This window comes from Conger conger, chromosome 2, assembly GCF_963514075.1.
Source record: "Conger conger chromosome 2, fConCon1.1, whole genome shotgun sequence".
Taxonomy (NCBI): domain Eukaryota; kingdom Metazoa; phylum Chordata; class Actinopteri; order Anguilliformes; family Congridae; genus Conger; species Conger conger.
In genome coordinates this window covers 80816253-80833752 of record NC_083761.1, presented here as the reverse complement: position 1 = coordinate 80833752, position 17500 = coordinate 80816253, and the positions used below count along the sequence as shown (strand labels likewise).

General features: G+C 49.2%; 1 protein-coding gene across 1 annotated transcript in view; it reads right to left on the bottom strand.

The window, feature by feature from the left end:
* Positions 1-17500, bottom strand: part of sdk2b (sidekick cell adhesion molecule 2b) — a 268719-nt gene that overhangs the window by 15828 nt on the left and 235391 nt on the right. Inside the window, 9 exon segments of the mRNA XM_061230561.1 lie at positions 2690-2828; positions 6425-6565; positions 8472-8636; positions 10152-10277; positions 10800-10961; positions 13751-13888; positions 16446-16632; positions 16763-16878; positions 17132-17233. Of these exon segments, the coding sequence (XP_061086545.1) occupies positions 2690-2828; positions 6425-6565; positions 8472-8636; positions 10152-10277; positions 10800-10961; positions 13751-13888; positions 16446-16632; positions 16763-16878; positions 17132-17233 (1276 nt within the window).

Here is a 17500-nt window from a genome sequence, read left to right as displayed (position 1 = left end):
GAGTCTACCGTGTGCTTTACCAGCTTTGAGCCAGAGCGAACAGTGGACACCAAAGCGGAGACTGAGGGGAAATGAGGGCTTTAAATACCTTCCGGAGGTAGACATCAAGTAGGCACTAACGACCACCAGGTGAAAGTAATAAGCCCCCCTGGTGGCCACCATCAGTACTACCTCCAACCCTGACACCAGCCGTCTGGAACAACCTTACCTTCACCTCTGGGTGCAGTTTTAGGGTGTGGAACAACGTTCAACTTTCAACTTTATTGTCCCGAACGAAATTTGGTTCGCAGCCACAAAGCACAATAGAGGACACATCGCATAAAATGAAGAAATAAATACGATAAATACGAAATTGAAATGGGACAAGCAAAGCTGCCAAACATGATTCAGCACAATTGTCATCTTCCACACTACCCTTTACTGTTCAGCCCTCAGAGGTGTGTGCAAATATGCTACTCAACAAAACTACTCAAATTCTTACAAAATTCAACTTAAGAAAATACAGTATATACCGGCATATCAACTACAATCAAAGCTGAGGTGAGATGAACATGCAAAGACATGTTTCACGTTCATATATTTTTATCAATGCGGTTTTATTTGGACAGTCAGTCCGCGTTTGAATCCTTCCTGAAGTTAAACGGGCGCACCGCGTTTCTCTGGAGAAGAACATCTGCTCCCTAAATAACTCAGCTGAATGCGCCCTCTGTGCCCCGTGACAGAGCGGGATTAGTTTGATTAGGATTAGGGTTCGTTAAAGGGGCTCATTCGTATGGAAGCGCACGAGACGCGGCTCGGCGATGAGGCGATCCGTCAGCCTCCGGGGGGGGCTAATGATAGAGCGCGCCCGATGACATCACTTTCATCACGGCTAATTCCAGAAGGAGGGTGGTGGGGCGTGCCGGGGGCAGCTGTGTCGGGACGTCCTGACTGGGGCAGCCAGCCGACCCGGCCCTGATTTACACGGCGTGTCAGCAGGGCAAGCCTCCACTGCACTGAGGAGTGCTGCTGGCATTCTAATGCTGATGTCACAGTCGCTGCCGGTGACCCGAAAGCAACGGGGTTCTAGAACACTGACTAGAACATTCCAAAACAAATCTACTCTTCAAATGGTTAAATTCTGTTTTGTTTTTTTCTGGACTATTACTGTGGCACACCTTAGTGAATTTCAAGTACTGGTCCTTCCGTAGACTGCAGCTGAGGAAACCTCAGTGTATCCCCCCCGGACATCGATCGAGTGTCTACCGACAGTACCCGCCTCCCGAAAACACGCCGACACCTGAAGCAGTGTGTCACAGTGACACGTACGTTTATTATCGGCAATGGGTTCAGAACACGTCACTGTACACTGCATGAGAACGCAGGCCTGACCTCGCTTATCGCCAGATAACGCAGGATGCAGGGCGGCCTGTAGCGTAGTGGTTAAGGTCAATGACTGGGACCCGCAAGGTCGGTGGTTCGATCCCCGGTGTAGCCGCAATAAGATCCGCACAGCCGTTGGGCCCTTGAGCAAGGCCCTTAACCCTGCACTGCTCCAGGGGAGGATTGTCTCCTGCTTAGTCTAATCAACTGTACGTTGCTCTGGATAAGAGCCTCAGCCAAATGACTTGTAATGTAATGTAATGCCACTGCCTTATAGTAACCAACATATGAATGAAGATTTATTATTTAAATAAAGTTATATCCCCATCATTATTATCACATCGCTGGACTGTATTTAGATATTTTTGTCTTCATGTTGTAATGGTTTATTTCTGTAAAGCACTCATTATTATCGTATAAAGACAGTGTTTTTTATGGAGGACTGCCGAATGCATTCTGAAGAGCACGGGCGTGTCCGGAACGTGCTGGTTGGTTTCCCGCGGTTACCAGGCCTGTCAGCCGCAGAACAGAACGCACGGCGGAAATCACCCGTCGCCGAGACTAACGGATGATGACTGAGGACTGAGAAGCTGTGCCACACGCCTTGCATTGTGGGATAAATGACCTCATAACGCCCGACTCCATCACTGCCCTGTCACTGTATTATTTAAGGCGGAAAAGGCACATGATTTAATGACACCATGAATACCAAGTCATTACACTCTTTCCATTACTTGATGGCCTCCTTAACAGATGAGCTTTCCTCTTTCATATTACGGCGAAATTTCACCCTGGCCAATAAATAACTGCTCAACTCTCAAGGAGCAATTTACATTTATTCCCGCCCAGCAGGTCGATGTCGCCTGGTTCCAGCTCGTGCTGACGGCCAACTGGCCGGGCACAGCGTACGTCTGCACTTTCCACACCACAGGCCGCCAGGAAATGATGTCATACTTTCACGTCTCAATCGATGTACGAAGCACCAAGCCTCCTCACCCTAACCCCTCACGATGGCAAAGACGTCGCCGGAGTGAACATTCTAATGCTGATGTCACAATCGCTGCCAGTGACCCGAGAGCAACGGGGTTCTAGAACACTGACTTGGAATTTTGAGGGGAAGAAAACAAAAAACGTTCCAAAATAAATCTACTCTTCAAATGGTAAAATTCAGTTTTTTTTTTTTTTGGACTATTACTGTGGCACACTTTAGTGCATTTCAAGTACTGGTCCTTCCGTAGACTGCAGCTGAGGAAACCTCAGTGTATCCCCCCAGACATCGATCGAGTGTCTATCGACAGTACCCGTCTGTGTACGGACGTCTGCCTACCTGGTGTAGACCCCGTTCTTGCGGCAGAAGGAGTTCTTGACGGACAGCCGGCGGTTGTTGAGCTCCAGGGCGGGGAAGCGGCCCTCGTCCAGGCTGACCATCTCCCCGTGGGTCAGGGCGTTGCAGGTGGAGGTGTTACCTGAGGACAGGTACGGAGACACTGTGTGACCACAGGCCATAGATACAGCAGGGGGGTCAGGACTGGGGTTACACAGCGCGCTACCCATTGCTAACCAATCTACAGTACTGTGGCACAAACTCCACTCTCACCCACAGCCACAACACTGCCACTACAATTACTACTGTTATTCATGTTAGAGTAGAGTACACCAGGGATTGTAAAATCTGGCCCTCAAGTCCCTGGTTTTCTTTTTTCCTGGGTAATTAACTGAAAAATTAGTGCTACTGATTGCCCGGACTGTGTTCACACCTGACTCCCAGGTAAAGGGAGGGTGGAAAACCAGCAGTTCTCGGCCCTCGAGGACCGTGATTGGATGAACCCTCGAGTACACCATGTAGGCATACCTGATATTCTACGGTATCTACTACAGTACTACTACCACACTACAACTACTACTACGAGCATTGCTAATAATGTTATATACCATGGCTGTGTAAAAGTATATGCCATGGTCTGGCTTGCCTACTACAAACACCACGACAATACCTGATCACTACTAGTACTACAGTACAGTACCTTCTGTGCCACGACCAGTGCTGTAGCTACTACAACCCTAATAATATTAGTAGAAGTGCAACTGCTGCTACAACAATACTTATGTTACTACACTTACTCCAACCTTACTCCGACCAGCTACCATGTAAACTGGGCTGTTACTGTTACTGCTGCTGGTATGTATGGTTTCCACAGTAGCGTCAAACATACTGATGTGAACTGGGTTGTTGTTGTTACTGCTGCTGGTATGTATGGTTTCCACAGTAGCGTCAAACATACTGATGTGAACTGGGTTGTTGTTGTTACTGCTGCTGGTATGTATGGTTTCCACAGTAGCGTCAAACATACTGATGTGAACTGGTTTGTTGTTGTTACTGCTGCTGGTATGTATGGTTTCCACTGTAGTCTCAAACACACTGAAATGCTGGGATGCAGGGCTGCTGCTAGGACTTTGCAGGCCTGGGATAAAATGTACTGAGGGAGGGTCGCAGCAACTCCCAAAAATATTTTCAAACAAATTAAAAATAGCTACACCCCATATCCTGGGTCCCCTTCCAGTTGTAACCCCTACACTGCAAAAACCAAAAAAGTCTCAGCAAACATTTGTGTCTTGTATTTAGACATAACATCTTATTTCTGTAACTTTTTTTTGCTAAATAATACAAAAATATAGCCAAAGGGGTGGGACCGCTTGACTCATTCAAGATTTGCCAATGGAGAAACGAACATTTCACTTGTCAAACAAACTTGTAACTTAAACAAGCGAATATTTTCAACTCGAGAGGGAAAAAAAAGATTTGAAGTCTCATTATGAGACTGACAGGGTTGTAATGAGAGCTGAATTCTTTTGGCGCAGCAGAGTTTAGTAACCGCCCTCAGACCCTCAGACACGCCTTATCACTCTCTCGCTCTCTCCCTCTCTCTGTCTCTAGTTCTCTCCCTCTCCCCCTCTCCATTTCTCTCTCTCCCTTTCTCTCATCTCATTCTCTCCCCCTCTCTCTCCATCTCTCTCTCTCTGTACTTTCAGAAATATTGCCAAAGCATACACAGAGAAATATAGGAAGAAACATTAGAACAGACTCTCTCTCTGCACTCTCTCTCACTCTCCCCCTCTCTCTGCCCTCCCTCTCTTTCTACCTCTCTCCTTCTCTCTCCTTGTATCTCTTTCCCTCTCTCCCTCATTCTCCCTCCACCTCTCCCCCTCTCTCTGCCCTCCCTCTCTTTCTGCCTCTCTCATTCTCTCTCCATGTATCTCTCTCATTCTCTCTCTCCTTCTCCCTCCATCTCTCCCCCTCTCTCTGCCCTCTCTCTCTTTCTACCTCTCTCCATGTATCTCTCTCTCTCTCTCCTTCTCCCTCCATCTCTCCCCCTCTCTCTGCCCTCCCTCTCTCCCTCTCTCTCTCCTTCTCTCTCCATGTATCTCTCTCCCTCTCTATCTCCTTCTCTCTCCATGTATCTCTCTCCCTCTCTCTCTCCTTCTCTCTCCATGTTTCTCTCTCTCCCCCTCTCTCTCCTTCTCTCTCCATGTATCTCTCACTCCCTTCCTCACCACGGTGCTCTCCCTATGACTCACCCTTCCTTTCTGTCTAGTCTGCTATCAGATCTCCGCCCTCTGTCCCACTTCTCCCTCTCTTTCACTCCCTTTCTTTATCTTTCCTTTATCTTTCCTGCCCTCTGCTCCCTCTTCCTTTGTCCCTCACGCCTCAGAGTGCATCATTTTACCACATCTGTGGCCTCTTCCTCTCCCTCTCTGTCTGTCTCTCTCCCACTCTCTCTCTGTCTCTCTCTCTCTGTCTCTCACTCTCTCTCTGTCTCTCTCTCTCTGTCTCTCACTCTCTCTCTGTCTCTCTCCCAACTCCCCTCAGTCACACTGTCTCTCTCTTCCTCTCAATCATGTTGTAACAGTTGTGTCTGTTTTCAGTCTTTTTACCACGTCTTTAGCTTTCTCAGCCTCTCTCTCTCCGTCTCTCTTCCCACCTTTCCTCGTGTATTGTGGGAGTAGGAGGAGCTCTGCGTATCCCATGATTCCCTGCGAGGCCCGGGCACAGAGGGAGCCTTAGAGACGTGCAGAGCCCAGCTGCAGCGAATCACAGGGCTGACTCAGCTCGAGCTGTGAGTCAGCGCAGTCTGGGCGCCGAACCCAACTCTGCCTCATCGCTAACGGCGACCATCGATCTCCAGTCATCCTGTCCTTTACAGAAGGGCCCGGGGCCACACTCTCTCTAAAAGTACAGCAGAGGAAAAGGGCGCAGGGCCACACTCTCTCAAAGTACAGCAGAGGAAAAGGGCCCAGGGCCACACTCTCTAAAGGTACAGCAGAGGAAAAGGGCCCCACACTCTCTAAAGGTACAGCAGAGGAAAAGGCCCCGGGGCCACACTCTCTCTAAAAGTACAGCAGAGGAAAAGTGCCCAGAGCCACACTCTCTCTAAAGGTACAGCAGAGGAAAAGGCCCCAGGGCCACACTCTCTCTAAAGGTACAGCAGAGGAAAGGCCCCACACTCTCTCTAAAGGCACAGCAGAGGTAGAAAAGGGCCCCACACACTCTCTAAAGGTACAGCAGAGGTAGAAAAGGGCCCCATACACTCTCTAAAGGTACAGCAGAGGCAGAAAAGGGCCCCACACTCTCTAAAGGTACAGCAGAGGCAGAAAAGGCCCCGGGGCCACACTCTCTAAAGGTACAGCAGAGGCAGAAAAGGGCCCCACACTCTCTCTAAAGGTACAGCAGAGGTAGAAAAGGCCCCGGGGCCACACTCTCTCTAAAGGTACAGCAGAGGCAGAAAAGGGCCCCACACTCTCTCTAAAAGTACAGCAGAGGCAGAAAAGGGTCCCACACTCTCTCTAGAGGTACAGCAGAGGCAGAAAAGGGCCCCACACTCTCTAGAGGTACAGCAGAGGTAGAAAAGGCCCCGGGTCCACACTCTCTCTAAAGGTACAGCGGTAACCTGCTGTGAGCCTTCACTTTCCTAGCAAACTAGCCGAGCTAACCCTGCTACACACGGGTAGGTTCTCCGTTCTACCGCTACGTTCTCCGTTCTATAGGTTACGTTCTCCTGCCCACCTGACTCCGACTTCTTGGCGTACTTCTTGCTCTGACCTCTGATGATGAGGATGAAGACCAGCAGCAGGATGAAGATGAGCCCCACCAGGGCCACCACCACCAGAAACCACCACTCCTCATAAAAGGGCGCCACCTTCTGGGCTGGAGGACAAAGGGAAAAATATTTAACACAAGGAGGACAAGACAACACAAGGAGGAATTAAATATTCAAAAATGCACACACAGGCACTGATAGACACACAAATGTGATGGCTTGAAATAATAACATGAAATATTTCACCATGCATTTGATGAAACTGAACGTATCTCATTAAATTTAACGACATATTTCATGCTTATTTGCACATAATTTACAAAACAAAAAAACGAACCCTGCAGGCAATTCCAGCTACAACCAGCTGGGATTCGAAGCTGGTTAAGGGTGGTTCAAGTTTTCAACACTTATAGCTAGGGATGTGTACCGAGAGCCGGTATTTTTTGGTACCGGTTCCTAATTGGTCGGAACCAGAGTACCGCTAAAGATTCTGGACAAACGATACTACTTTCGGTATTTTTTAAGAGTCTACCTAACCGTCGCGTAATTATGACACTGCTGCTGTCGACAGGTTATGACGCAGCGCCCCGTTGTTTTCTCTAGTAGTCAACATGTTGGCGGTAAGAGCTAAGCGCTCCAAGGTATGGGCTCACTTCATCAAACTCAATGAATCCTCGGCTCAATGCAATATATGCAAGAACGTAGTTGCGTCAAAGGGGGGTAACACCAGCAACATCATGAAACACTTGCAGTCTACCCATAGCATAAAGCTGAAGGAGTGCGGCGTGTTTGACTGCCTAAACAACGCATCTAAAGTTAGCAACCCGGCAGACGCTAACAACACCGTGCCCTCCTCCGTGCAGGCAGACTCCGACAGTGCTTCTTCATCAAGTCACGGTGAGTGTATGAATCATTAAAGGGGAAGTGAAATACTAGATTAAGTTACATAATTTACAAGATTGATTCCCAATATATACATCCTTAAAGGTTTAAGACTGCCAGTAAAGCTGGATAAAAAATAATAAGTAATTAAATTACCCTTTTTTAAAACATGCGCAGCGCCATTTTATCCGAGTGTATAGCGTGACGTCACTCTGTCCAGAGCGATCTCGGCTGCTGCCAGAGAAAGTAAATATGTTGCTTTTCCTTAACAAAAACTGTTAGGGCTAAATGCGTCAGGAGAAGCACCTCCCCTACACTGATGTGTTTACATGTATGTGTCTGTTTGGTTCAACATGTAGGCAAGGGCTTTGGTCATCTCCCTAGGTTTTTTTTATTTATTTCTATTCTGAGAAGCATTTGTAATTTTAAACTAAGCTTCTGTTCTGTAGAAGCATTATCACATTGACAGTTACCTTTAAGGCTGTAAGGAGCTGCCTGCTCGTTTTTTTGACATACCTCGCACTGCACATGTTGACTTGCTAATGGCTTAAAAGGCAGGTGCTGTAAATTGTTTAATGATGTTGCTGGTGTTACCCCCCTTGTGGTGATAAAAAACGATTGAATCTTTTACCATCTTGTAATCTTTATTTTATACACTAAATTACACGCCACGGTATCGATAAGAGTATTGATAAATAAGGAGTATCGGTATTGGTATCGGTATCAATAAAATCCTAACGATACACATCCCTACTTATAGCTCATCTTAGTTGGTCTGTAAGCTGGTCATAGTTGGTCTGTGGCTGGTCAATGCTGGCCTGTGACTGGTAAAAGCTGGTCTGTAGCTGTTCTGTGACAGGTCAAAGCTGGTCTGTAGCTGGTCAAAGCTGGTCTGTAGCTGGTCTGTAGCTGGTCAAAGCTGTTCTGTAGCTGGTCTGTAGCTGGTGAAAGCTGATAAAGCAGGAAGAGTAAGCTCGTGGGTCAAACTGCTGACTAGCTAATTATATAGGCTGGTCAGCTGGTAAACAGCTAAAACGCTTATGCTGGTTTAAGGTGGAATTGCCAGCAGGGACAGAAAGTAATGGACAATGTAAATAAAATGGAGGATGACATCGACAGACTCAAACTGACCGGATATGGAGGGCGACGGCGGACTGGGGGAACCGTAGCCGTAGTCGTTGACCCCGATCACCCGGAAGTCGTAGCTGACCCCTTGCTTCAGGATGTTCATGTTGAACGTGTACGACGTCACCTCCTTGGGGATGTCCTTGATCAAGATATCCCACAGGCCCTCATCTGTGACAGAGCCAACGGGACGTGAGCGAATGAGAACGCGTGCCTCGGGGTCAGCTGACTTCCTGGATTTAACCCTTTAAACGCCGCTGTGCGTATTCAGTCTGCACACTGGACACCAGGAACACACATGTGAGCCTGTGCAATAATAGTCATAATAATAATAATAATAACAATAATAATAATAATAAGAACAATAATAATTCCAAGCCCTCTGAGACCTGCAGACCTAACACTTGTAGGTTTGTGCTGTCATGTGGCAGTGTCACGTGTCACCTGATTGGAGGAAACAGCACGGTGGGAGGGTGGTTGGTTGGCTGTTTTTGTGGGTGTGCCAGCCTGGGGCAGTGACAGCTATGTCATCACAAACTCTACCTTAGTCCTCCCTCCTGATTTCCCCCGCCCCCCTTTCTGATATCCCTATCCTCCTTGTCTAACCCCCAAAAAAAAACAAAAAAAATTATGATGACTATATGTTTAGAACAGCATTTTATGTGTATTTTCCTAGTTATGGATGCGATGCTTTGACTTGTGGAAGAACCTATGCACTTGTAAGTCACTTTGGATTAAAAGCATCTGCCAAATGACTAAAATTTTAAATGTAAAAATCACAGGCATACTCCTCAGCCCACACACCCTAACCGCCCTGCTGTGTGCCTAACTTTCACCCCAGCAACACACAGACACCCCCTCGCCTGTATCTCAGTAACAACGTGATCCATCACGGAAATCTGTCAATCAGAGCTGAAACCGGACCGCCCTCGCCAGGCTGGGCCAATCAATGCCCCCCGATCGATACCCCATTAAAAGACAGAGGAACCCGACTGGGTGTGGCTGCTCTTGAATTTCCGTGCCCCTTTCCCGCACACGCACACACACACACACTCTCATACACACACACACTCTAATCACACTCTCTGTACCTGTTAATCCCTTACCCACAAAGACCCTCACCAACGTCCACCTCTCACTCTTACAGCTTTACGGTAAATATATCGTACACTCACAGAAATACGGTATGAAAAGTGACTAAAGAGGTCTAATGCTTGTCGCTGGGGCGGTACCCTATAGGTACATAAAATGGTCCCTCTTGCCAGCAATATAGAATGAATTTGTACCTTTTTGGTGGCATCCTGCCTGACCCCCCCCCCCCCCACCTCCTGCCCCCGGCACCACCCCTCCTGCCCCCCTCACCCCTCCTGCCCCCGGCACCACCCCTCCTGCCCCCCTCACCCCTCCTGCCCCCCTCACCCTTCCTGCCCCCCTCCTGCCCCCCTCACCCCTCCTGCCCCAGGCACCCACCCCTCCTGCCCCCCTCACCCCCCCCGCCCCAGGCACTCACCCCTCCTGCCCCCCTCACCCCTCCTGCCCCAGGCACTCGCCCCTCCTGCCCCCCTCACCCCTCCTGCCCCCCTCACCCCTCCTGCCCCAGGCACTCGCCCCTCCTGCCCCCCTCACCCCTCCTGCCCCCCCCTCACCCCTCCTGCCCCCCTCACCCCTCCTGCCCCGGGCACTCACCCGAGGGCCTGGCCTCGATGACGTAGCGCGTGATGGGGGCCCGTCCGGGATCGCCGTTGGCCCAGTGGATGGTGAGGGCCGTGCCGTAGCGGGAGATGAAGGGCTCTCCGGGGGGCCCTGGGGCTCCTGGGGGGAGGGGGGGGCGGTGTGAGTCCAACAACACCTCAGAACTGTGCCACCGAGCGGGCCTAATACCAAGGAATTTGTAGTCAACCTTAAATGTAATAAATGTAATGGACTATTGATTTTGATCTTGAGAAGTTTCCCGCACTGGTTTTCTTCTTCTTCTGTGAGTATGTGAGTGTGTGTGTGTGTGTGTGTGTGTGTTTGTGTATGTCTGTGTGAGTGTGTGTGTGTGTGTGTGTATGTCTGTATGTGTGTGTGTGTGTGTGTGTGTGTGTGCATGTGTAAGTGTGTGCATGTATGTGTTTGTGTGTTCTGTTTTTCGTTAAAGTGTTTATCCTTGAGTTTTGGTGGATTTGGCAACATCTGCAGTGACAACATCTGTGGTGTCACAAAAGCTCTGAAAGCCTTCCAGTTTCAGTAGTTAACTGAACAAACTGAGAGGGTCACTTTCAGTATGATGCCAGACAGACAGACGGACAGAGAGACAGAGAGACAGACGGACAGACAGACAGACAGACAGACCTTCCCCGGGCCCGGTGGTGATGTTAGCCTCCACCTGGGGTCCGTAGGTGAAGGTTTTGGCGCGGATACGGAAGTTGTACGTGACCCCGTCGGCCAGATCCTTGATTTTCATCCAGAAGGGGGCGCTCCCCTTCACGTCCACTGTCACGATCTTACTGACTCCTGGGGGGGAGGGGGAGGGGAGACAGGAGTCGACACAGGCCAGTGAGGACTCTGGACAAACACACCGCATTTAGAGTCTGTCCCAGGTAAACACACACACACACACACACATACACACACACATACACACACATACACACACACACACACACACACATACACACACATACACACACACACACACACACACACACACACATACACACACACAGACAAGCACACACACACATACGCACACACAGTCACACACGCACACACACACACACACACACCTCACAAACACATACACACACAGTCACACACGCACACACACATACACACACACATACACACACATACACATACACATACACACACACACACACATACACACACACACACATACACACACACACACACATACACACACACACGCACACACACACACACACATACACACACACACGCACACTCACACACACATACACACACACACACACATACACACACACACACATACATACACTCACACACTCACACACACACATACACACACACTCACACTCACACACACACATACACACACACACAGACACACACACACACACACACATACACACACACACACATACACACACACACACACACACACACATACATACACACACAGGCACATGCACACACACACACACACACACACACATATACACACATATACACATACATAAAGCAGACATTTCACACAATGTAACACACACCGCACGCAACATGGTCGGTCTCCCTCCTGAATTGAACTCATCCGGCACAGATTTCCACCAATCAGAGTGCGAGCAGCTCCGTTGGGTAAACAGGCCACAGAAGCTCAAGGGTCAAAGGTCAATGGCTGTGTTCTGAAGGGGAGCAGCCCCGCCCACGGCCCCCCCGGCCTGCTTCTCAGGCGATCAGGTGTCAGCCGTTTCAAAGTTTCGGGAAGGAGGACGTCCGGCCAACTGCCGCTACCGCCCCGGGTGTCACTCCGCCCCGTTCCAGAAAATCTGGCGCAGGCGGGCAGTCAAGAGGCCTCCGGGGGTTAGCGTTTAGCCTCCCGTCGTCATGGTAATTGGTAAGGAGGTCTCAGAGAAGGAGGCCAGCAGGACAGGAGGGCCCCTTGGGGAGAGGGAGGCCCGGGGGTCAGGTTTTCGGCAGGGCCCCACGGACAGAGAGAGATCAGTGCCCGCCCCGTCCGCCCCACCGGCCGCCCGGCTCAGAGCAGGGTGCACAGCGCGGTCCAGACCTGGGCCAAAATACAACACAAGCGCTTTTCTGGGCTCGACTGAACTGGCCTGGTGCCACTGAGCCAACTCGCCTGGGGTTGGCACTTTTTAAGAGTATTTCATAGGTTCCAATAGACCAGGCAAGCCCAGTACAGCGTAGAAAAGTATTTGAATCCAAAATGATTATGTAATTGGCCCAGGTCTGGCGTGGTACCATACAAACACAGACACGCCTACAATCCCATATAAACACACAAACCATCTCACCCACAATCCCATTCAAACACACACAAACCATCACACCCACAATCCCATTCAAACACACACAAACCATCACACCCACAATCCCATTCAAACACACACAAACCATCTCACCCACAATTCCATACAAACACACACAAACCATCTCTCCCACAATTCCGTACAAACACATACAAACCATGACACCCACAATCCCATACAAACACACAAACCATCTCACCCACAATCCCATTCAAACACACACAAACCATCACACCCACAATCCCATTCAAACACACACAAACCATCTCACCCACAATGTCATACAAACACACACAAACCATCACACCCACAATCCCATACAAACACACACAAACCATCACAACTACAAGACTCCTACAGTATAAAATTGGACATCACCAAAGCACAACCTTGCTAGAACGCTAATGGTAATAACACTGATCACTGTCCTGACACGTTAATGAGAACAGCAGCCTCTCTTTGGACACACGGCACTGTGTTTAGAACAAAGATCTATTGCTTAATGTAGCTTAGCTTAGCTCGTATAAAGCCAAGTGCCGCTGCTGCCGGCTACACTTTCCAAAAATACTTAGTCCCCTTCACAGAGTCTGATTTACAGCTAGTCTCAGCCCTACATGTCCTACAAGCACTATATACAACTTATCAGCCAGCCCTGGAGCCATGTGAAATATTTACAGCCCCGACGAGACACAACTCCTTTTCCTCTGGGCCCCGTGGTATAGGTGTGTCTGGCCATGGCAGTAAAGCAAAGAACTGAGGGGTGTCAGAACTAAACTCACTTTAATCCTCCGAAGAGTAGGGCTTTTTTTCTGGAATGTGTTTCGTTTCAAATTTCTAGGTCAGTGTTCTACAGTGCCATTGCTTTCTATTTACCAGCTGTGATTTCCATATCAGTAGCAGTAGAATTGATTAGAATGTTGAGTTCAGAGCATTAGAATGTTCAGTTAAGAATGATTAGAATGTTCAGTTAAGTGCATTAGAATGTTCAGTTAAGAATGATTAGAATGTTCAGTTAAGTGCATTAGAATGTTCAGTTAAGAATGATTAGAATGTTCAGTTAAGTGCATTAGAATGTTCAGTTAAGTGCATTACAATGTTCAGTTAAGAATGATTAGAATGTTCAGTTAAGTGCATTAGAATGTTCAGTTAAGTGCATTACAATGTTCAGTGAAGAATGATTAGAATGTTCAGTTAAGAACATTAGACTGTTTGGTTAAGAAATCTCTAATCACGAGTTTGCAATGGTCCCAGTGGGAGGGAGGGCGGGGGTCTTACCGTCCACAGGGGTGCAGGGTTCGTAGACGAGCCGGTACCCCTCGATGATGCCGTTGGGGTAGACGGGCTCCCCCCAGGAGACGTTGACAGAGGTGGTGGTGAGCTCGCTGAAGTGGATGTAGCTGGGAGCACTGGGGGCTGGGGGGGGGAGACAGCCATCAGAGAGGGGGGCAAGCTAGGAGGGGGGCATTCGCCATTAATAATATTAAATTAATGACACAATTACTAGATTAAGTGCTCCAGAGACAACAGAGGAGAGATGTCTGTCAAAGTGAGTGTTATTTACCATTACACATGTAATTATGGGAAAGATAAGTTTTAGCAACGGTTGGCATGATCCAAGTGACTATTACATTTCTTGAAGAAATGTGTGCATGCTTGCATTTGTGTGCATTGGTGTGTGTATGTGTGTATGTGTGTGCCTGGGTGTGTGTGTGTGTATACGTGTGTGTGTGTATGTGTGTATGTGTGTGCCTGTGTGTGTGTGTGTATGTGTGTGAGTGTGTGCCTGTGTGTGTGTGTGTGTGCGTGTATGTGTGTGCCTGTGTGTGTGTGTGTATGTGTGTGTGTGAGTGTGTACAGGGGAACAGTGACCCAGTGAAGGAGGGCCCAGCACACAGAGGTGCAGAGGGAGCGTTCGGCCCTTCCACTCTTTTATTTCCACAGCTCCTTCCTCCCTCGCTCCAGAGAGAGAGGGAGACCGCGGAGAGCTGAACGGGTGAGAGCGCCTCGCAGAGAAAATCATTTTTTTACCCCCTTTTTCTTCCCAGGGCGACGGAACACAGGCCCCATTGTTCACCCCAGCCACAAATCTGCCCCCCACATCTGCCCCTCCACTCGGCCAGGGTGTCATATGCTTTCGTCTCCGCGGCAACACAGCGAGGACGTGCCAAAAAATGACAGGATATCGCACCCTCCCCCCACCCCCCACCCCCCCACCCTGGTCCCCTCATGACATATCAGAAAAGACAACAAAAATGCAGCCTTCAGCCAGACGACATGAATGAAAAACACATTTCTCCCAAACTGCAGGCGAGCAATCTCCTTGTAGGAAGAAAACAATTTGGTGTCTGTGTTTGCCACTGCTGGAGCTGATGGCTTCTGGTATGTATCTCCAGAATAACAGGATACTTGAGCTGGGATGAGAACAAAATGTCAGCCAAACCCCCCCCCCCCCATCCATTCAGAGGCTAGTTACGACTGACAAAGAGGCTGATGGCTCTTTAGTGACTCACAAAGGCTCATTCTGACTGTAGATAATAACTTTTCTCATGAGTCCCTTCCCTGTTTTGTCATCCTGACCAAAACTTGCACGGCTGCAGAAGTCCATAGTTGCGTAACCCTTGAACCATCCCGGCTTTAGAGATACACTGACTTCGAGTGTCTGGGTTAAATCACACACCACTATATCCCAATCCAGTGCAGTGCAGTGAAGAAATATTACATCATATAAACAAAGTGTGCAATAGCCGAATAATTGTCAACTTTTGCTCTCTCACGGTTTCCCATTTTTGTTCTCTGCGCACTACCTTGTCAAACTTTTAGCTAATGTTAGCTAACATTCGGAAAAAGTTTGAATATGTTGAACATTAGCTATCGTTTGCCATTGTGAACGCAGGTCAGGCAAACGTTAGCTAGCATTTGCCATTGTGAACGCACGTCAGGCGAACGTTAGCTAGCATTTGCCATTGTGAACGCACGTCAGGCGAACGTTAGCTAGCGTTTTCCATTGTGAATGCAGGTCAGGTGAACGTTAGCTAGCGTTTTCCATTGTGAATGCAGGTCAGGTGAACGTTAGTTAGCATTTGCCATTGTGAACGCATGTCAGGTGAGCGTTAGCTAGCGTTTACCATTGTGAACGCACGTCAGGCGAACGTTAGCTAGCGTTTTCCATTGTGAATGCAGGTCAGGTGAACGTTAGCTAGCGTTTTCCATTGTGAATGCAGGTCAGGTGAACGTTAGTTAGCATTTGCCATTGTGAACGCATGTCAGGTGAGCGTTAGCTAGCGTTTACCATTGTGAACACACGTCAGGTGAGCGTTAGCTAGCGTTTACCATTGTGAAAGCATGTCAGGTGAACATTAGCTAGCATTTACCATTGTGAACGTTAGCTAGTGTTTTCCATTGTGAACGTTAGCCGGCGTTTTCCATCGGGGAGGTGTGTTGGGGTGTTGGTGTGTTGGGGTGTGTTGAGGTGTGTTGAGGTGTGTTGGGGAGGTGTGTTGGGGAGGTGTGTTGGGGTGTAGGTGTGTTGAGGTGTGTTGGGGAGGTGTGTTGGGGTGTTGGTGTGTTGGGGTGTGTTGAGGTGTGTTGAGGTGTGTTGGGGAGGTGTGTTGGGGTGTTGGTGTGTTGGTGTGTTGGGGTGTGTTGAGGTGTGTTGAGGTGTGTTGGGGAGGTGTGTTGGGGTGTTGGTGTGTTGGGGTGTGTTGAGGTGTGTTGAGGTGTGTTGGGGAGGTGTGTTGGGGTGTTGGTGTGTTGGGGTGTGTTGAGGTGTGTTGAGGTGTGTTGGGGAGGTGTGTTGGGGTGTTGGTGTGTTGAGGTGTGTTGAGGTGTGTTGAGGTGTGTTGGGGTGTGTTGGGGAGGTGTGTTGGGGTGTTGGTGTGTTGGGGTGTGTTGAGGTGTGTTGAGGTGTGTTGGGGAGGTGTGTTGGGGTGTTGGTGTGTTGGGGTGCGCGGAGGGCGGACGGGGTGCTCACCGGCCTGCTGAGTGCGACCCCGGGTGGGGGGGCTCCGGGGCCCGTCCCCCGCGGCGTTAAAGGGCCCCACGCTGATCATGTAGGTGGTGTAGCCCGTCAGGTTCTTCAGCTTCACCCCGCCCTCGGGCAGGAAGAGCGTGCGCAACCTCTCCGTCTCGTTCTGCCGCTGGAACTCCCAGAAGTACACCTGCCGGGTGCATGATGGGATAGGTCACCTCCCAAAAAAAAAACAGGCCCGGAACTTACCCTGCAAAAGCCCCCGTTCGTGTTTCGGAGCTAGTGAAGGCTCACACGCACCGACCGGCCACAAAACTCACCTTGTACCCCTGAATGTCCCCGTTTTGGGTTTCCAGTGGAGGGGGGTCCCACGTCACGTCCAGCTGGGTGGCCGTTGCTGATTGGATGGCCACATTTTGGGGCGGAGCAGTGGGAACTGCATCAAAAAAAGTATGATGTATATTCCTTTAAATAATTCTTTTTAGACAGGACAATTGCCTTTTACAACAAAAACACAAACAGACACAAACCCAAGGAGACTTGGGCAAGGTTAATAATAATTATACAGTAATCAAACACCCATACTTTAGTGAATCAGTTCATTTGCATAACTGCTTTGAGTGACGGTAACATAGGTATGCTCTGATTGGTGCATAGGTAACACAGGAAAAGAACCACCAGCCAATTACCTGCCTCTCCCACGAACACTTCCTGTGGCGTGCTGGTCGGCCCCTCCCCCACGGCGTTGTACACGCTGAGGCGGATCTCGTAGCGCTTGTGCTTGCTCAGGTCTGCGAGACACAACCGGCCACGTTTACCCACAATGCACTGCACACACACTCGCTCGACGACCTCTGATAAAAATGTCCGCTGTTGGCTACGGCAGTTGCCAAAGACAAAAACTGGATCTCCTCCAGACCAAGACTCTAGTACAAGCTGTAAAAGTCATGTCTGCACACTAATATGTCAAAAAATATCATATCACTCTATCAATGTGTTTCCTGGGTGGATATACTGTATAATATTGGTGCATTTCCATCTAGGTCATATTGCTATTC